At 35.3% G+C, this 22317-nt stretch overlaps 2 protein-coding genes across 2 annotated transcripts; one reads left to right on the plus strand and one right to left on the minus strand.

The window, feature by feature from the left end:
• Window positions 1-690, minus strand: LOC141673894 (protein FAR1-RELATED SEQUENCE 5-like). The gene has a single exon (XM_074480621.1). It carries the CDS (start codon window positions 688-690, stop codon window positions 1-3), a length of 690 nt encoding a protein of 229 aa, XP_074336722.1.
• Window positions 691-19170: 18480 nt separating this feature from the next.
• On the plus strand, window positions 19171-21337 carry LOC141670459 (NAC domain-containing protein 96-like). Its single transcript, XM_074476306.1, has 4 exons — window positions 19171-19439; window positions 19836-20208; window positions 20702-20982; window positions 21118-21337. The coding sequence occupies exons 2-4, from the start codon at window positions 19971-19973 to the stop codon at window positions 21157-21159; spliced, it is 561 nt and encodes a 186-aa protein (XP_074332407.1). The 5' UTR covers window positions 19171-19439; window positions 19836-19970; the 3' UTR covers window positions 21160-21337.
• Window positions 21338-22317: the final 980 nt, after the last annotated feature.

Genomic DNA, 22317 nt, shown 5'->3' on the forward strand with positions numbered 1-22317 from the left:
TTATTTGAACATCTCTTTCGTATAAATGGAAGCGGCATGTTGCTCCAAGGCGGTCTTCAGTCGCATGCAACGAATTTTATGACGTGTATTATAATTCTCTTCTTTCTCACGCATAAATTGTCTTTCTAACGCTTTTTGTGCACCCTCAACAAATTCTTTCAACCCCGTGCAAGACCCTACGTAAGCATCAAAAAAGGTATTCATTCTTTCGCTTCTTAAAGTTGTTTTTTGACCCGCGGAAAAAATATTACGTGTATAAGCATCGATCCACTTATGCGTCAAATTATACATGCCTTGCAACCATGTATTATCCTCCAACTTGTACTTCAAGATCAATGCTTTCCACCTATCCTCAAAAATTTCTTCGGTCAACGGGTGACATATGCAATTGTTGAAGTCACCTTTAAATTCCTCCTTTGCATAGTAGGTTGAGAGCTTCTCCGGAAATTTGTTACTAATGTGCCACGAACACAACAAATGTGTCGTGTTCGGTAGTTGAGATTGAATTGCCCCCGCCATCGCTTGATCTTGATCGGTGATAATAACCAAATGAGCTTTTCCTTCAACGGCCTCTAACCAAGTACCCAAAACCCACTCAAATGTAGTCTTCAATTCATCATGCATTAGTGCAAATCCAAAGAGAACCGATTGATAGTGATGATTCACCCTGGTGAACGGCACAAACGGCATAACATACGTATTTGTTCGATATATTGTATCAAATACAACCACATCACCTAAATTTTTATAGGCCAACAATGACCGGGGTTCAACCCATAAAAGACACTTCAATCTTCCTTCTTCATCAATTAGAGTCCGAATAAAAAAAAATTTCTCCACTTTCCTCTTCTACCCTATGTAACAAATCCAATCCCGCTTGCGCATCATTCACACCCAAATTATCTTTTCTAAAATCTCGCACAATATTTCTCAAGTGTTGGGCATGAAACCCTAATTGCTCCTCTCATCCGTGCATTTTTCCAAATATATTCATTTGTTGTCTAGGCGCAATACCCGAAATATGTAAACTCTTAATTAAATTCTTTTGGGCGGCGGTTACATGTCGCTCCCTTTTGATCAAATTCATCTTAGAAGGCGATACAATATCGTGATTGTGATTTAACTCCAACGATGTTATCTCCCAATACCTTGTATTTCGCCTATTAATCACATAGATCCTAAACTTACATCCACTTCTAGGAAGTTTATCTCTACGCCTTTTATTCTTCTCACTACCGACACTTCCTTTCAAAACTTCTTCATCCTCTACGGGTTCTTTATCGCGGTATTCTCCTGCTAAATTACAAACATAAGTACGGGCATATATTGTTTTGTCCACACGCCTTTGTGTATTTTTGATTTTAATTGCAAACCCATTTTTTAAAGCGTAGGCCCTAATTACATTTTCGGCGACTACCAAACTAGAAAAATTTTGACTCATGAAAGGAATTACAATATCTTCTTCCCTAACAACACTCTTATCCCTACTCTCACTACTCTCATGCATAAACTCACTATTTTCATGCAAATCTTCATTTTCAAATCTATGTTCACTAACATAAACATATTCATCGCAATCATCAACAAGGTTAACATAATTTACAGTATCATCACGTAAGCAACCACCACTAATATCAACAACCTCACTATTTACAACATTAACACTTTTTTTCAAAGCTTTTCTACCTTGAAACCTAGCAAACATCTTATCCATAACTACAACAAGAAAAAAGCAAGAAATTGAGCTTACCAAATGTAATTAGTGAATAAGGATCAACAAAACCAAGAATTCCCCCAAATTTGCTCTCCAATTTGACAAATGCTGCACAAAAAGGAAAGTGTGATTGTTTTAGGGTTATAAACTGCAAGTACAGTCGTTCCGCTAATATTATCCGCGAAAGAGAAAGAGGTTCCGCGCAAAAAAAACGCGGAAAGGTAGCAGTCCACTAAAAAAAGCGTGGATGGGCGATTTTTTTTTTTAATCCTGGCCGTTGGATAAACAATCCAACGGCCAGGAAATAGTGTGTTGGTTAACAGGTGTCAGGGAACATGACCGTATATATATATATATATATATATATATATATATATATATAGTTATAAGATCGCGCTACAGTGACAACCGGTGATTATTGTAGTTGAAACTGGTGATATTTTGAAAAGTTAAAATTTCGAATTCGATAAATTGGTGATTTTGTTCAAAATATTTTTTTTTAAATCGCTAATTTTAACTTTGAAAATCAACAATTATCATAGATCTCATTTTAAGAAATTCTCATTTAAGCAAAAGTTTGTGTGTGTGTAGTATATATGTATGTATATATATACATGTCAAATTCAAAAAATTTAAGATAAAAAAATTATTGTATAAGATTTATAATTTTTATTTTAATATTTAGATTTTTATTATGGGACTGCATAAATTGTAAGAATTTTTTTTGAATTTTGTACAAACTATATGCACAAAAAAGATAGAAAATTAAGATATAAATTAAATTACAATATCAAGCATAAATAATTATATAAGACTATTTTTTAGTTTTAGCAGGGACTAAGTGCATTATCAGGGTGTCTTCCTACAAAGGACCAGTCGAGAACAAAAAGAGTGCCCGTGAATGAATTTTGTCCCATCTGTAATGCAGCACCAGAAACCACAATGCCAATTTTAACAGCGTGTTCTTTTGCCAAGTATTGCTGTCATAGAGTTAATATGATGATAAATATGAATACAGTGCATAATTTCCCGGAGTGGCTGCAATATGCTTTTAATTGTTACACATGCAAAGACACTCAAATTATTGTAATGTTATGTTGGTCACTGTGAAAATGCTTAGACTATGGAAGTTGTAGAAGTAGTCAAGTTGGCAAATTCTAACTTTGATCAATGGTTAGGTGCTCAAGATAAAATTTTGATACAGTTCTTGGTTATATGACACAAGAAGATGAGTTAGAGCATTGGTGCACCCCAAACTCAAACGCGATCAAGGTAAACACTGATGTGACTATTTTTTAATCTTCTCAGAAGGGTAATCTGATATAACCAATGCTTTCTCAAAGGGGGAACAAGCCAATGGAGAACCAGAAATTGCAGAAGCAATAGGAATAAGAGAAGTATTAAGTTGGATTAAACAGAAAAACCGGAAAAAGTGGTACTTGAAACTGAGTGTCTTGTTGTTGTTCAAGCAATCCGCAGCTCCATAGCTATGTTATCATAATATGAGTGTCTTGTTGTTGTTGTTGTTCTAGTATTCTCTCTCAAGAAAGAAGCGAAGTTCTAAAACAAGAACTTAGAGATTTTGTAGCAAAACACTGCTTGATTTTTAATATAAAATTAAGTGAGTTTTGAAGATCTTTGTTTTACATATCTGCATAGTTATTTATGTTTAATATCTATTCTACTAAATCATTGACAACAACCAACTGCTAAAGCCAAAGTCGATCAAAAATCAAATATTTTAGCCAAAACACATTCAGCCCCCCCCCCCCTCTGTGTTATATTCATACCTAACAAGTTGTATCAGAGCAAAATCTGAAAGTAAACAGATTAGATCTTGGAAAAGTGAATACACAGAAAATCAGTAGTATCAAGATTCCTCCCTTTGTTAAGGCCAACTACACTTTATGGAAAAAGAATATGTTGCTGTTTATAAGAATGGCCAATCATCTTTACATTGGTATCCTCAAGAACGGGCCCTTCACTCCTGTGGTTAGAGTTGAGGAAACCACAGATGGAGACATGGTTATTCCAGCTCATTATGCTCCCAAGGATCCCTCTGAGTATACTGACCCTGAAAGAGAGAAAGTTTCCCTAGACGGTGCTTTACAACTGATACTAATTGAGTCACTTAACAATGTAATGTATAAAAACATTGTCAACTGTGACACTGCTAAACAGATCTGGGAAAAGATTGAGATACCCTGTGAAGGAACTGAGGAGGTTAGATCAAATCAAAGAAGGATATTGATTTCTCAGTATGAGGGTTTTATGGCTAAACCAAAAGAGGGTATTACTGATGTGTTGGAAAGGTTTAATAAGCTGATAAATGACTTGCAGCTTCATGATAAATTTTATGATGTCGAAGAAGTGAATTTGAAGTTCTTGCTTACTCTCCCCGATCATTTGGAACAAAAGATCTCTGCAATCAGAGAAGGAAGGGATTTGAGTATAATCACACTGGAAGTATTCTATGGGGTTCTGAAAACTTATGAACTTGAAATGATTCAAAAGAAATCATTAAGGGCTGGTCAAGGATATGTACTGGACGACTCAAGTGCACTAATTGTGAATGATGGCCAGACCTCTAATGATGAGCAAAGATCCCAAACTCCAGAAATTTCTACAAGTGAGAAAAGAGTCAATGACACTAAAGAACAAGTCATACTGGAATTGGATGAAGAAGATGAATTCAGTATGGGGTACAGTGCCCACTAGCCCCAATCCACCGCCACCGATGACATTTGAAATAGTTCCAAAACAACGCTGGACGAAATAAGAAAGGTAAATATTAAGTGTAAGTAGATTTAGAGCGGTGTATTTGTAATAACCCCAAAATTTTTCAACTTTTTGTAACCCTTGTGAATAGTGTTTTAGCTGAATGAAGAAACTTTTCACGCCACACTATGTAGGGGTTCTGTTATGGATATTCTGGGATATTATTAGTACTCTATGTAGTATATAAGTGTATGTAAAGATCGTCAGAATCCAATTCCGAACACTTTGGTTTTTCCCGGAAATCCACAAGATACGGAGAGAATTGAGTATAAGGTAACAGGATAAAAAAGATTTAAATTAAAGGATTATAATAGAGGATCATAAAAAGGAATATAATGTATTGAGAAAGGTTAAAGGAACCTAAGTAATAAGATCCCGGGTATGATCCTTCAAACGATAAACGAGAACGAAAGTTAAGCGAACCGTATAACAGATCAGCGGTCATTAGGCAAATGATTAGGAAGTTAATCAAAGGGATTAGTGGGAATGATGTCATCCAACCAATAGAAAGGGGACAAGGAAGGGAGGATGACATCATGAGGATGACATAAGCATGACATGGGAAGGAAGGAGGTGTGGTGGCTTTGTAACCACACAAATTCAAGGGCAAGAAGGTAATTGACTAAAGCAAGCACAAAAACCAAGCAACCAAGCCAAGCAAAAATCATTTTCATCAAAAATCAAAAAGCAACCAAGGCTTTGTTCTTGAAGCTCTCGGCTTTTTTACTATTCATTAGGCAAGAATTTTCAAAAATTCAAGATCCAAGCTTCCTAAATTGGTGAGTAAATTCCCTAATCATCTTCATGCTTAGTTAGGGCTATACCATGAGTTTAAGCCATCAATTCCTTCTCAATCTTCTTTATTTAATCAAAGAAGAAGACTATGAATAGTGTTTTCAAGTTTTTTTACTTGAAGTTTTCTTGTTTTTCTTGAAGATCCAAGCTTTCCTAAGACTTCTCAAAGCTTCTTAAGGCTTCCTAGCTCATCCCACCACTTCAAGGAAGGTATACCATCTCCAAACCCTAGATCCCTATGTATTATAAGATGATTTTTGATTAGTAGGATGATATTGTAGCTTGTTGTTGTGATTTAGAGTTTGGGATTTGGAATGGTAGTGAAATGGAATGGTAAATGTTGTGGTTTTGATTAAAAGAACTTAAGTATGGTTAAATTAAGCTTAGGCATAAGTATAAATGATTAAATTGAATTGGTTGGGGTTGTTATGATGTGATGAGGATGGATGTTGGTTGTATGTTGGATTTGAGGTTGGTTTGTGGTTGGTTTTGAATGGTTAAAAATTTGGAAATCGCGTAAACATAGCCGTCGTAACGTCCGATTTTCTTTGGACTGTTTTTGTGCATGGCATTAGGACCCGAGAACCCCCTGCTAGATTATGACCACTGCCATGTTTAGATAGCTCATGTTACGAGCTTCGTTTTGATATGTAGTTCGTTCGATTCCGATGCACGGTTTAGGAGAAACGACCGTTTCAAGTAACGGCGTTTCGCGAACGAAACTTTTTCCCTCGCCTTACTTTGAAACATAGGTTAAAGACCAAAAAGGGTTAATTAATGTATGAAACATTTATGGTAAGTGTTTTAGGCAGTTGGTAAGACACTCGCGAAGGAATCGCTTTAAAACTCGTAAAGGTTAAATTATTAAAAATGGTGGAGCCGAGGGTACCCGAGTGACTTAAGCGAATCAGTGAGCGCAAAACAAGCGTTAGAATCTAAGTTAGTTAAAGTATAGATTTACAAGTGATTTTGGTTTAATTCCAACTTACTTGTTGTTTATAGGTTACCAGACTCGTCCCGAGCCTTTTATCACCCCAAGTCGCTCAGGCAAGTTTTCTATCCGTTATACTGTTGTTGTGATGTATATATGTATATGCATTATCTTGCGATAGATGCATGTTGGTTAATTAGCAAATGTTGCGATATATTGAAGCATGCTGATATGGTATATATATGCATGCCTGTTTCGTATTCTTGCCAAATATATCTGTTGGTTCAGTTGATAATACCTATGCTAGAGAATAGCAGTAATTTGCATATACCCTTAGTATAGGGACCCAAAGGTGAAAACATTTTCTAAAACCGGGATTCGAGGATCCCGAGTAGATTTTATATATATATATATATATTTATATATATATGTTTATAGTTTTCAAAACTATTAATCGAATAAGGTTTATTCGATAACTTGATTTTATTAATGAATATTATCTTGAATATTCATTCGAGGGCTTATGACTCTTTTATATTATTTATTGAATATTATTTTGAATATTCATTCGAGGGCTTATGACTCTTTTATATTATTTATTGAATATTATTTTGAATATTCATTCGAGGGCTTATGACTCTTTTATATTATTTATTGAATATTATTTTGAATATTCATTCGAAGGCTTATGACTCAGTTTATATTATTTAATGAATATTATTTGAATATTCATTTGAGGATCTATGACTCCAATTATTTGCTGAAATATATTCTTTATTTTATTAAAGAATAAGGTGTTAATAATCAAACTTATTTTCGATTATTCAAATAAAGATAATACTTTCATATAAGTATATCTTTGGTTATTTAATACTCGTTTCAAGTATAAGTTTTAATACTTCTACTTCAATTATTTTTATAAAGATTATTCTTTATGGGAATATTATTTAAATAATAATATTCAATCATTTTCTAAATATTCTGGGGACTGATTTACTTCATTAAATCAGCTTTACTCCAAACACTCTATAAAGTGTTTTCGAGTCTTCAAAATGATTTTTAAAGTCAGAGCGGATTCCAAAACTCATTTTTATATTTAAGATCTTCCTTTTTAAGGGGATTTAAATACTCGCTCAAAACCTGGGGAATCCGGCTCTGTGCTGTATTTTATATTCGCAACGAGGTTGCAGTTTTGGTAAATGAATTGATTACTTGCCCAACGTTCGGGAAGTAAGCCCATCTAATTGAGTCGGCATAAGCGACAGGCCAGGGTACGGTCTATGAATGTGTAAGTGGCTGGGTGGCAGTCCATCAACGCGTGAGGGGCCGGGTAACGGTCTAGCGCGAGGTCCTAATGTGGCCAGGGTGATGACCGGTGAGGAATTCATCCATCTACAGTAGAAAAGGTTACTTATTGGTATCTTTGCCTGAGCAGCAAGATATCTGGTTTATGCCAAAATTCTTTTCCTTTCCAAAATTCATTGGATGTTTCAAACTCTGTTCATACTTTACATAACAGAGGTTCCAGGAAATGTTTAAGAGATATATATATGTGGATAGATATATATCGGGACTAAATAAAGTATCTCGTAACTTTATTTCATTCAATAATATTTCAAAGATTGAATCTATTCAAATCTTGTCTTGTAGTCTCATCTATGTGATGAACTTTTGAAACTGATTATAACTTGAACGGTGGTAGTTCAAGTAGTATTGGGAAAGATATAAGTATATTGGGGTATTTGGTAACCTCATCTTTTAAACTTATATCTAATTAATAATTGTCTTATGAATGACAAAGATTTTCAGAAAAACGTTGAGATAAGGTTAGATATATGAGATCACCTTGCAACGATATTTTTTTTATATACAGTTATACACTGGGACTTTGTGTATATTATGCATGGAAGATGACTTCCAATATTTTGAAAAGTATATATGTATATATACTGAATATTTTGCGACTTCATCGCATTAAGATATCATCTTGGTTCAATTCTTTTGACCAAGACCTTCATGAGTACTATGAGAAGGCTCATATATTGTAAATCATTATACATATTATTTTGGTGGGCTTGCTGCTCACCCTTGCTTTATTTCTTCATCACACAAAAACAGTTAGGAAAGATGGCCAGACTCCAGCAGACCCAGCGCAAGCGCGTGGGAAGCGTCCCGCGTCTTCCCGTTGATGTTGTAGCTGCTATAGCTGCAGAGGTAGATCTATTGTAGATCAGACCATCTACTTTGGAGAATCAATTATGTATAATTATAACTTGTGGCAGATAATGGAAATTAACTGTAAATTTATCAAGTAATCATTTTGGGTTGTAATAACTTTTAAATTGTGGATTCAAAGACTTGTACTTATTTAAATTTCATCTCTGAGACTATAACGGGTTGTGGTGTGTGTTAGTGTGGGGTCACAGCATAAGGTTATTTATTATTAATTAAGTGAAGTGATATTGTGGAAAGAAAGACCGTGACGACCCGGATCCCCGACCCCGGATCTGGGGGTGTTACAGAAATGGTATCAGAGCTAAGCGTTATAAACCTCAGAGATGATGGGACGTTAAGATAATAAGTTCACTAAGATAATAAGAACTCTTGCCAAGTTCATAGTCGGGCTACCTAACGTAGTACTGAGAGTTAAAACCCTTATGGGAACCCTTATAAATATCGTGATATGAGCGTAGTTCGTTATCGTATATGGTAGCGGGACTCCGAACCCTGAGGTTGAGGAGCAACATCGTGATGATATTTTATTACTAATTGGAGATCGGATTGTGGATCCGATAGAGTGTCCTAATGCAGGACCGGATGATGTTGATATTGAGGATGTAGCGGTTGAGGATGTTGTCCTAGAAGGGATAGTTGTTGAGGAGGATCCCATGGAGGATCTTGACAGGATTGGATAAAGGACCACTGATGAATTGATGACCATGGTTTGGTCGACTACCAGAGGTAGGATTGGCCGGTCACTACCGGAGGTTCGTTCAAGTTGTAAAGATAGTAGCCCCTTTAACGCGGCTTACTCGTAAGACTGAGAAGTTCGAATGGACAGAGAAATGCGAGAACAGCTTTCAAGAACTGAAGCAGAGGTTGGTGATGGCCCTTACGCTGGCATTGCCGGATGGAAAAAGGAGATTTTGTGAAGTGTATTGACGCTTCGCACAAGGGCTTAGGGTGCGTGCTTATGCAACACGGTAAGGTAATCGCGTACTTGTCAAGACAATTAAGGTAATATGAAATTCGATATCCCCGCTCATGAGCTTAGGCTCGTGGCAATAGTTTTACCCAAAAGATTGGAGGCACTACTTGTATGGAGAGAAGTGCGAGAATTACCTAAGCCATAAGTGCTCTAGTACATTTTCACGTAGAAAGAGCTCAACATATGCCAGAGGAGGCAGTTAGAGCTAATCAAGGATAATGATTGGGAGATTCTTTATCATTCGGGGAAAGCCAATATGGTGGCTGATGCCCTTAGTAAAAAGGAGAGACTCAAGATGATAATGTCTTTTGGAGAGTTTATAAGAGATTTTGAGAAAATGGAAATAGAAGTGAAGGTAACCGGAGTCGGTACCGAAAAGCTGTTTGAGATTGAAATACAGCCCGAATTATTGGAAAAGATCATATTGTGCCAGAAAAAGTTATGAATGAAGGCAGAGAGCCAACAATTAGATAAAAGATTAATATCGAGAAAGATGATAAGGGAATAATGAGGTATTCCTATAGAATTTGGGTTCCAAAAGTTCAAGAGCGTAAGGATGAGAACTTAGATGAGAGCCATAGTTTGAGGAATAAGATTTAGAGCAAACCCTGAACGTGATAGTCAGGGAGGTCGCCATCAAGATAGAAGGAACCCATGACATAATGGAGTGGAAAATGAGGATTTTAAATTAAAAGATGACCCCAATTATGGGGAGTAGGATGAAACATTTCATACTAAGGAAACAGAAAGTCGAGTAAGGAAAGGAGACCCGAAACGGTACTCCTATACGGCAATTCATGGACCTGTCTAAAAAGAACTTAGACTATTATCCCCAACCACCACCCTGAGGAGACAGTGCGGTGAGAAATTCTTTCAGGACCTTTAAGTCGCTAAGCTCTCAGAGTTCCATGGAACAAGCTGACCCAGCCGAGGCAAGAGCCTGGCTAAAGGAAATAGAGGAATCATTTGAGTTTCTAAATGATTGACGAACCACAAAGGACTGTTTTTGTCACTTACCCTCCTAAGAGAGAGACCACCTGCTGGTGAAAGGCCAAGGAAGGCACGGAGCAAGAGATTATAATAAACTGATTTAAGTTCAGTCAATTGTTTTCAGGAAAGTACTTCCCAAGGTTATGGAGATAATGTAAAAGCTTTAGAGCCATAACAAAGGCAGACGAGTATGATGAATTATGAATCTAAGCTGTAAAAGTTGTTAAGATTCGTTCTGAAGACGCGAATCCAGAATGACGGGATATTTGAAATCAATGCTTATGTTGTGTTGGTTCATGAAATAATGATAAGAGAAAGGAAAATAAAAAGGAATTGAAGTGGAAAGGAATAAAAAGGCAACAGAGTTTGAGGAATGATAAGGGAGTTGGGTATGAGGAAACCCTAAAGACTCGTAGAAATAGAAATAGAAGAGTATGTAATCGTCAGGATGAGGGTGATTCACCATGAGTTAAAGTTGACGGTTGAAGGCATAAGAGATGCATATATTTTATCCCCTTTAAGTTGGGAGGATTCGAGGAAACCTTGAGGTAATTCGAAGGATAAATAATGAGACGCGGATAGACTGAGGAGACAAGAAAGTAAGAAATTAAGAAAATTGGATGAAGGAAGTGACCTTCAAGAATGGGAAGTGTAAGACCGGTGGCATGATACCCAGAAAGGGAGACGCCAGGTATGAAAGATATCCCAACATTGAGATGACTGTTGAGATAAACAACAAAAGTAAATAAGGAATTATTAAGAAGAAGTTCATGTTGAACATGACCAATATCTTCCAGAACATCCATGTTATCATTACCAAATCAGGAAAGAAAAGCAGATAACCGTTGTTATCTTTTGGAGGCCATGTGGATTGACCTTAACTTGAATAAGGATGCTATTGTGAAATTCGGTATAGACTATCGAGGTGGAAATGATTGAATAAGATACCCTTATCAGGGATATATGACTTGATTTATCCATGGAAGGATGCAGGTACCTTTTAAAGGTGGAATTAAGGATAGAACATCGGTAACTTAAAACGAATCCTAGGGGAATGCATAAAGGTTGGCATTTTACCCTTAATAGGGATAGTATGAGTTTTGACAGTATGAATTGGAAAGGATTAAGGTAATAATAACCTTTAAGGATCAGTGGAGAAATTTTGCAGAAGTATATAGACAATGGTTCTACTATTAGTAAATGGTATTGTGATATGCCCTGTATCTAGGGAATACAGGAGGAACGATTGAAGGATAACCTTAGAGGTTTTATAAGGAAAAAGGTAATATTCAAAATTCTCAAGAATAGAAATGTGGATAAAGGAAATATGACGTAATTATAATGATGCCAAGTGGGGCACGTGTTAAACCATGAGAAAGTATGGATCGAACCAGTAATGGTCGAAATTGTTCAGGGCAATTAGGACTTAAAAAAAAAGATAAAAAAAAAATGTTCTAAGTATGATTGAGAGTCAGTCTTGACAGTGATTAGCCTCTAAAGACTGAGGCAATAACTTATGGAAAAATGGTGATATTTTTTTTTCCTTCTTTTTCCCATCTGATTTTAAGGAAAACATCTTCACTCAAGCAGTGATCGGAAATAAGGTAGAAAATTTATTTGGAGGTGGTTAAAATGACATTGACTGTAAGGAAATTTTACTATCAGGAAAGGCCAAAGAGGTGGCCGACACTATAAAGGTAAGAGGATAATTATAGGCGCTCGTGCGAGAGGAATACAGTGATGATGGTTAAAGCTGTGAAGGTTGTATTATGGTTTGGAAGATTGACATTCCTTCTGATGACTGTGCAATACCCAACCGTAATAGTAGTTGGTAAAGGTTTAATTCGTGTAATCCCCATGAACGGGCTATCTATCTTAGAAGGTCCTATCTTGAGATAAACCAGAACCATGTTTCAAAAAGGACTAGATGAACCCTTGAGTTAATTCTTCTATTTAGGGCGTATGATTAAGAATGGTATTAACCTGCTATCGTTGCTTTGATTGAAACTCTTCTGCACTTTTATCTGCTTCATGTCATGTATGTATGTCAGGATCAGGAGTGTTCTTCATGAATCAGGAATGGTGATTATGTTACCTCCTTAGAAGGATTTGATACGAGATGTATGGACTCCGTATGGTTAGCTATTAAGACTTCATGGAAAATGAATGACTACAGTAGGTCAGTGGTGGACCATAGTAAGGTAGCAATGATTCTGCGAGTAATGAGCTGATTACAACCGTGAGAGTTGTATTGGAATGGGTGTTGAGATTGAGTACCACTAATCGGGTCATGGTAGTGTATAAGTTATCATTGATAGACTAATTAAGTAGAGTGTCTACCTAGTGAATTATTATTCTTTCTTATCAATAGGGAGTCGTATTATTATACGAGGAAGGTTGCGGTGCAAGCATAGAATTCAAGTAACGATGATGTCTAGAATGAGATCTCAGATTCGATTTTCGATGTCGAGGGAGTTTCAAAGGTAATTGTGTATAAGCTCGAGGAAGAGCATGGGTCCATAGAATGATGGACGGGATAGCGAAAATATTTAGGCACGTGAAATGCGATGCTATAATACTTGATGTTGATATAAATACATATATGTTTTGTTCTTCTATGACAAACCTCTATAGTTCAGAGGTAGATTCCAAGCCAGATATTTTATGGCAATAAAATTTTTTTATGAATATACAATTCTCTTAAATTTGTTCTTTTCTCTTCTTTTCATTTCATGTAAGCTGAGAAGAACAACCCTTCCAGAAGGGGAGGTATTGCCGAATGACTATCTATCTGTGTGATAGAAGCCTAGTAGGATACCATCTATTGTTTAATTGCTTGTCAAGTACTAAAGGCTGGCCACCTTCTGTACTAACTATGCGATATAACAAGTGTTCATGATCATAGTGATCTCTCAACAAATTCCTTTACTTCTATTTGATTGATCAAATTTTGGAAAATAGAAACAACTGAAAAAGGAGTAATAAAGTGGTGGTAGTATGCGGGATGGGAACACATTCGTAATACTAAGGTTGACGTGGTTATTAAAAGGTTATAGAACGCTAGCGAGCAAAAGTATAACCAGTATAATATTAGGAACGGAAGGTAATAGCGATTACGAACTGGAAAAGAATGGGTATTGAGAAGCAGAAGCTCTAATGCTAAAAGCAATAATGAGAGTCTGTGCAATAGACTTGAAAGAATTTGGAATGATCACTTAATTCGGATTGAGTTATCTTACGACAATAGATCATATGTCATTATCGAGATGTCGCCTTATGAGATCCTTGAGGGAAGACAATATCGATCTCCCTTATGTTAGGATGAAGTTGTAGAGCGCAAGATGCTCGGACCAGCAGTGGTCTAAAGGACCAAGGATATGATAGATCTAATCAGAGGACGGCTGGTAGTAGCCCAAGATGGACATGATAAGTATGTCGATTTGACACGAAAGGATAAAGAGTATGAAATAGGGGACCTAGTAATGATATAGGTATCCCTTGGAAAGGATTGGTGAGGTTCGGAAAGAAAGGAAAGCTAAGTCTACAATTTGTTGGACCCTTGGATATATTAAGACGTTTGGGAAGTTAGCATATGAGCTAGCCCTAACCCCGAACATGTAGCAGGTCATAACGTGTTTCACGTATCAATGTTAAGGAAGTGTAATTCAGATGCCAGATAAATAGAGGCATATGAGCGCATAGATATGCAACCCGACGTAACCTATATGGAGCAACCAGGAAGGGTTATAGAGTGAAAAGGAACAAGTGCTTAGGAGAAGGATTATCAAACTAGGCAGAGTTTGGTGGTAGAACCACAATGTGGGAAAATTGACTCGAGAGTTAGAAAGTGTAATGCTAAGCAAGTATCCCCATTTTTTTTCTATTTGATTCCGGGACGGAATCCTTTTAAGGAGGGGAGACTGTAATAACCCCAAAATTTTTCAACTTTTTGTAACCCTTGTGAATAGTGTTTTAGCTGAATGAAGAAACTTTTCACGCCACACTATGTAGGGGTTCTGTTATGGATATTCTGGGATATTATTAGTACTCTATGTAGTATATAAGTGTATGTAAAGATCGTCAGAATCCAATTCCGAACACTTTGGTTTTTCCCGGAAATCCACAAGATACGGAGAGAATTGAGTATAAGGTAACAGGATAAAAAGGATTTAAATTAAAGGATTATAATAGAGGATCATAAAAAGGAATATAATGTATTGAGAAAGGTTAAAGGAACCTAAGTAATAAGATCCCGGGTATGATCCTTCAAACGATAAACGAGAACGAAAGTTAAGTGAACCGTATAACAGATCAGCGGTCATTAGGCAAACGATTAGGAAGTTAATCAAAGGGATTAGTGGGAATGATGTCATCCAACCAATAGAAAGAGGACAAGGAAGGGAGGATGACATCATGAGGATGACATAAGCATGACATGGGAAGGAAGGAGGTGTGGTGGCTTTGTGACCACACAAATTCAAGGGCAAGAAGGTAATTGACTAAAGCAAGCACAAAAACCAAGCAACCAAGCCAAGCAAAAATCATTTTCATCAAAAATCAAAAAGCAACCAAGGCTTTGTTCTTGAAGCTCTCGGCTTTTTACTATTCATTAGGCAAGAATTTTCAAAAATTCAAGATCCAAGCTTCCTAAATTGGTGAGTAAATTCCCTAATCATCTTCATGCTTAGTTAGGGCTATACCATGAGTTTAAGCCATCAATTCCTTCTCAATCTTCTTTATTTAATCAAAGAAGAAGACTATGAATAGTGTTTTCAAGTTTTTTTACTTGAAGTTTTCTTGTTTTTCTTGAAGATCCAAGCTTTCCTAAGACTTCTCAAAGCTTCTTAAGGCTTCCTAGCTCATCCCACCACTTCAAGGAAGGTATACCATCTCCAAACCCTAGATCCCTATGTATTATAAGATGATTTTGATTAGTAGGATGATATTGTAGCTTGTTGTTGTGATTTAGAGTTTGGGATTTGGAATGGTAGTGAAATGGAATGGTAAATGTTGTGGTTTTGATTAAAAGAACTTAAGTATGGTTAAATTAAGCTTAGGCATAAGTATAAATGATTAAATTGAATTGGTTGGGGTTGTTATGATGTGATGAGGATGGATGTTGGTTGTATGTTGGATTTGAGGTTGGTTTGTGGTTGGTTTTGAATGGTTAAAAATTTGGAAATCGCGTAAACATAGCCGTCGTAACGTCCGATTTTCTTTGGACTGTTTTTGTGCATGGCATTAAGACCCGAGAACCCCCTGCTAGATTATGACCACTGCCATGTTTAGATAGCTCATGTTACGAGCTTCATTTTGATATGTCGTTCGTTCGATTCCGATGCACGGTTTAGGAGAAACGACCGTTTCAAGTAACGGCGTTTCGCGAACGAAACTTTTTCCCTCGCCTTACTTTGAAACATAGGTTAAAGACCAAAAAGGGTTAATTAATGTATGAAACATTTATGGTAAGTGTTTTAGGCAGTTGGTAAGACACTCGCGAAGGAATCGCTTTAAAACTCGTAAAGGTTAAATTATTAAAAATGGTGGAGCCGAGGGTACCCGAGTGACTTAAGCGAATCAGTGAGCGCAAAACAAGCGTTAAAATCTAAGTTAGTTAAATTATAGATTTACAAGTGATTTTGGTTTAATTCCAACTTACTTGTTGTTTATAGGTTACCAGACTCGTCCCGAGCCTTTTATCACCCCAAGTCGCTCAGGCAAGTTTTCTATCCGTTATACTGTTGTTGTGATGTATATATGTATATGCATTATCTTGCGATAGATGCATGTTGGTTAATTAGCAAATGTTGTGATATATTGAAGCATGCTGATATGGTATATATATGCATGCCTGTTTCGTATTCTTGCCAAATATATCTGTTGGTTCAGTTGATAATACCTATGCTAGAGAATAGCAGTAATTTGCATATACCCTTAGTATAGGGACCCAAAGGTGAAAACATTTTCTAAAACCGGGATTCGAGGATCCCGAGTAGATTTTATATATATATATATTTATATATATATGTTTATAGTTTTCAAAACTATTAATCGAATAAGGTTTATTCGATAACTTGATTTTATTAATGAATATTATCTTGAATATTCATTCGAGGGCTTATGACTCTTTTATATTATTTATTGAATATTATTTTGAATATTCATTCGAGGGCTTATGACTCTTTTATATTATTTATTGAATATTATTTTGAATATTCATTCGAGGGCTTATGACTCTTTTATATTATTTATTGAATATTATTTTGAATATTCATTCGAAGGCTTATGACTCAGTTTATATTATTTAATGAATATTATTTGAATATTCATTTGAGGATCTATGACTCCGATTATTTGCTGAAATATATTCTTTAATTTATTAAAGAATAAGGTGTTAATAATCAAACTTATTTTCGATTATTCAAATAAAGATAATACTTTCATATAAGTATATTTTTGGTTATTTAATACTCGTTTCAAGTATAAGTTTTAATACTTCTACTTCAATTATTTTTATAAAGATTATTCTTTATGGGAATATTATTTAAATAATAATATTCAATCATTTTCTAAATATTCTGGGGACTGATTTACTTCATTAAATCAGCTTTACTCCAAACACTCTATAAAGTGTTTTCGAGTCTTCAAAATGATTTTTAAAGTCAGAGCGGATTCCAAAACTCATTTTTATATTTAAGATCTTCCTTTTTAAGGGGATTTAAATACTCGCTCAAAACCTGGGGAATCCGGCTCTGTGGTGTATTTTATATTTGCAACGAGGTTGCAGTTTTGGTAAATGAATTGATTACTTGCCCAACGTTCGGGAAGTAAGCCCATCTAATTGAGTCGGCATAAGCGACAGGCCGGGGTACGGTCTATAAATGTGTAAGTGGCTGGGTGGCAGTCCATCAACGCGTGAGGGGCCGGGTAACGGTCTAGCGCGAGGTCCTAATGCGGCCAGGGTGATGACCGGTGAGGAATTCATCCATCTACAGTAGAAAAGGTTACTTATTGGTATCTTTGCCTGATCAGCAAGATATCTGGTTTATGCCAAAATTCTTTTCCTTTCCAAAATTCATTGGATGTTTCAAACTCTGTTCATACTTTACATAACAGAGGTTCCAGGAAATGTTTAAGAGATATATATATGTGGATAGATATATATCGGGACTAAATAAAGTATCTCGTAACTTTATTTCATTCAATAATATTTCAAAGATTGAATCTATTCAAATCTTGTCTTGTAGTCTCATCTATGTGATGAACTTTTGAAACTGATTATAACTTGAACGGTGGTAGTTCAAGTAGTATTGGGAAAGATATAAGTATATTGGGGTATTTGGTAACCTCATCTTTTAAACTTATATCTAATTAATAATTGTCTTATGAATGACAAAGATTTTCAGAAAAAACGTTGAAATAAGGTTAGATATATGAGATCACCTTGCAACGATATTTTTTTTTATATACAGTTATACACTGGGACTTTGTGTATATTATGCATGGAAGAGGACTTCCAATATTTTGAAAAGTATATATGTATATATACTGAATATTTTGCGACTTCATCGCATTAAGATATCATCTTGGTTCATTTCTTTTGACCAAGACCTTCATGAGTACTATGAGAAGGCTCATATATTGTAAATCATTATACATATTATTTTGGTGGGCTTGCTGCTCACCCTTCCTTTATTTCTTCATCACACAACAACAGTTAGGAAAGATGGCCAGACTCCAGCAGACTCAGCGCAAGCGCGTGGGAAGCGTCCCGCGTCTTCCCGTTGATGTTGTAGCTGCTATAGCTGCAGAGGTAGATCTATTGTAGATCAGACCATCTACTTTGGAGAATCAATTATGTATAATTATAACTTGTGGCAGATAATGGCAATTAACTGTAAATTTATTAAGTAATCATTTTGGGTTGTAATAACTTTTAAATTGTGGATTCAAAGACTTGTACTTATTTAAATTTCATCTCTGAGACTATAACGGGTTGTGGTGTGTGTTAGTGTGGGGTCACAGCATAAGGTTATTTATTATTAATTAAGTGAAGTGATATTGTGGAAAGAAAGATCGTGACGACCCGGATCCCCGACCCCGGATCTGGGGGTGTTACAGTATTCAATTGGGATTTTGAAGAATTTTAATAGATTCTAGAAATTATGGGGTATTCAATTTGGATTTTAAATAATCCTTTAAAATATGAAGGTATTCAACAAGGATTGTAAAAAGTCTTTTAAAATTTGAGTGTATTCAATTTAGATTTTAAAAAGTCAATCAAAATTCATGGTATTCAAAAGTCATGGATTTTCTTTTATTTAAAAAAGTTGTGGATTTTGATGGATTTACTAGTACATTTTTAATATCTTGAAATCTGTTCAAAATACATGAGATTTTGATGGATTTCTAAAAAACTCCACAAAATCTGCAAGACTCTGCAAGATTTTGGATCAACTCCATCAAAATCCATGAAAAATTGAAATCAACGAAAATCTTTTAAAATTAACAATCCTTTAAAATTTGAAATGAATACACCCCCCTTAAGTTTTAGAAAAAAATAAATAACAAAAAAACTATAATTAATAAAGCTGTAATAAATATATATTTATATTCATTGTGAATTATTAAGTTATGATATTTTTGGTTCTATACTTTTATAGAATTTTTTAAAAAATTATTATCTTAATATTTTAAGGAGCATTAATTTACTAGGGTTTTACAGTATATGTTTGATTTGGGTTACCGGACGCTTTTTTTGTGCCCTCGTCAAAGCACCTTGAGAGCTAATCCGTGAACCTTGGCTTAGATGATCTCCAGTAAGTATGTAAATAAAGCATGAGATTTAACCGACAAAACCTTCGCAGCAACTAGCAGCAGATTTTGACAGTCACGTCGAAGATTCAATCAAAGAGGAAGATTTATACACGGAATCAACGAGGGATACTGCAGAAATAATGATCCGACTATAGGCAAAACACTAATCATTGTTAATATTCATATTACACCATTTACCGGAAAAGGTCAGGGATTTTTTTTGTAATTAACGTTGCCCTTCTTTTAAGTATTCTGTGTAACGTTCGCAATCATAATGTGTTTTTGCAAAAACATGACTGATATTTTCAAGTTGAATTTCAAAATCGTAAAAACATATAATTATAACAAATGACGGATTTACATCACTTCCCTTTAAGAATAGAATATTTTTAGTTGTAATTTGATTATAGGAAAAAATTCTGACTTTGATTTAATTTAAAACAAAGATTGAATTTGATACTAAAAGTATTGAGCCCTTGGAACTCTGGGACACTACCATATAAACTAGGTGTGAAATTATGTGCTGATAAGGTAAGAGTGAAGTTTCAATTTTTAACCAACACTTCTTCTTTTAAACGTGGAATTTTGATTTTGTGCAACAGTCTATATAAGCAAACATCGAGCATGGTCTGGGCATTCATACACGTTGATCCCGTAAACCTCCCAGAGTCTTTGTTTTTTCTCCTTACCCGTACCAATATCTCGAAAAGCTTTACTCTTTTGTTTGGAAGATCCTAATGTTGATGGATAAATCTAAGGTTCTGCCATGTTCTTCCGGTGAACATGTTGATGCAAAAGTAGTAGCAGAAAAGGAGATTGGAGATAATCTGCCTCCAGGCTATTATTTTCTTCCTTCACCATCACAATTAATTGAACTATACTTAGTCCAAAAAATCTTGGGTCTCCCGATGGCGTCTGATATTGTCAAGATCATGGACTTTGTTGAGCATCTTGACCCCAATCAGCTTAATTTAGGTATTGCTTTCTATTCTCTTTGTTCCTTACGTTGGTCTAACATGAATTTTGGCCCTGTTTGGTCAGTTAGTTGTAACTCGTTGAATTAGCGGACTGTGTAAGCTTTTTTGACTGAGGAATCGAATTTAGCTATTTTGAATAAAATTGTTCGGTAAATAATTTTTTGAATTAACCGTCTGTATTTTAACATTCTCTAATTGAAAAAACTCACTCAAGTAGCTTTTTCAAATTAATGGATTTAGTCCAAACCGTTCTTTCAATATGCTAAATATCAAAATATTGGTAGAGTCTTATGGTCAAATCTCTAATTTGATTCAATCAGCTTACTTTTGCTCAAAACCTCAAACTTCCAAACACTGTCATTGTTTTGTAAATTGACATTCGAATATTGAAGCAATTGCATGATTAGTCTTTTTAATAGTTATGATTAATCATATTATCTGAAGTTCTTTTTGCTGATAATCCACATTTGTTTTTGATTTTATGAACACAGATGAGTTCAAGTACAGCAGAGACAATGAGGGCTATTACATTACAAAAAAGGCAGAAAGAAAGATGGATGAGGAAACAACTATTAAGACAACAACTGGATATTGGAAGGAAACCAAATCAAATTCTCATGTTTTTAACAAAGATAGACAAATTGCCGGGTACAAAAATACTTTTACTTTTTACCAGGCAGATGGTGAAGAAACGGCTTGGAGATTGAACGAATACACAGCCATTCCCGATATCGTTCCACTTGATGCACTTTGTGACACTGTTCGAGCTAAGGTAAACATATAGCCATATTTAACTTGAACAATCAAAGTTGAACACAATGTTAGTATTACTACCGTTATAAGATTCGAAAGGTCATTAAATTGTATGGATCATCAAAGGCTAATCAGCTTTTTGTCCTCTTGACAGGTTGATGAATATGTAGCATGCAAAATTCGATTCAAAAGATAGAAACTGCCAGAACAAATTATCTACGATGAAGAAATTGAAACGGATGAAGATGAAGATAAAGATGTAGATCAATAAGGGCTTGGCCTTTACGTTTTTGTAATAAATTTCCAGAATATTGTATTTGTTTTTCAGTGTCGTATTCTTTTACCAAATTGAAATTGCCTATACTATAGAGTATCTCAGCATAAGAATTGCTTACTGTTAGAATTAAAAAAAAAGTGAGATTTTCAGAAGTATTGTCATTGTAAAACAACGCGTAGCTTTCTCTGAACATGGTCTCAGATTACACTGCATTTAACATAAACATAAAATTTCGTTTGGTTTACTACGGGTTTCAAAAATTAGTCTATAAATAACATTCCTTGTATGAAGCGATACGCCATCCGATAGCAGGGGCTCATCATTCCTTGTGAATACAGTGGCTGGTCATTCCTTGTGAAGTTGTCAATTAAATACTAGTACAGACTAGTTATTGCAGACGACTCAGTGACACCAGGGCTCCAGAATATCCAGGCTAGATCTAGCACGTAGAGATATATCTCTATAATATCTGAGGACTGAGGTAGATATTTTTATCAATTGAAACTGCAAATGCATGAGAGATGAATTAAATTGTCCCACCATTATTTATAGGCTCGAACATATTTTAATTTGCGGAATACTTCATATAATATAATTTGTCTCTGGATTGTATAGCCGGACATTAACGATAACAAACCGTTGTTACTAAGTTAACGTATAAGTATATAAGAACGATTTTGACATTACATTGTGTAATTCAGACAACGGTTTTTCAGAAAGGTTATCCTCTAAACCATCAAACAATGGAATGAATCTGAGAAATTTCAATGGGTACCATGTATTGAGGTGGCAGCACGTGATAGGTGATAAATCATTTACAAGGATTGCTGAGGTGGTGAAATGAGAGTCCTTCATTGAAATGAGATTTGATATCGGCCGTTAGATCGAAAATTAGATGATATTCTTACACAACGCTTTTATGTTAAAACAAAAGTGTTGTCTTAGTTGGTCTCATACAAGCTTTTAGATATTACGTTGAGTAATTCACACAACAGTTTTTAGAAGGGCTGTCTTAGAAACCTTCATACAACGGAATAAAACAGTTGTCTGAAATAGTTATTCTATAATTTTAATGGG

This window comes from Apium graveolens, chromosome 7 (assembly GCF_009905375.1).
Source record: "Apium graveolens cultivar Ventura chromosome 7, ASM990537v1, whole genome shotgun sequence".
Classification (NCBI taxonomy): Eukaryota; Viridiplantae; Streptophyta; class Magnoliopsida; order Apiales; family Apiaceae; genus Apium; species Apium graveolens.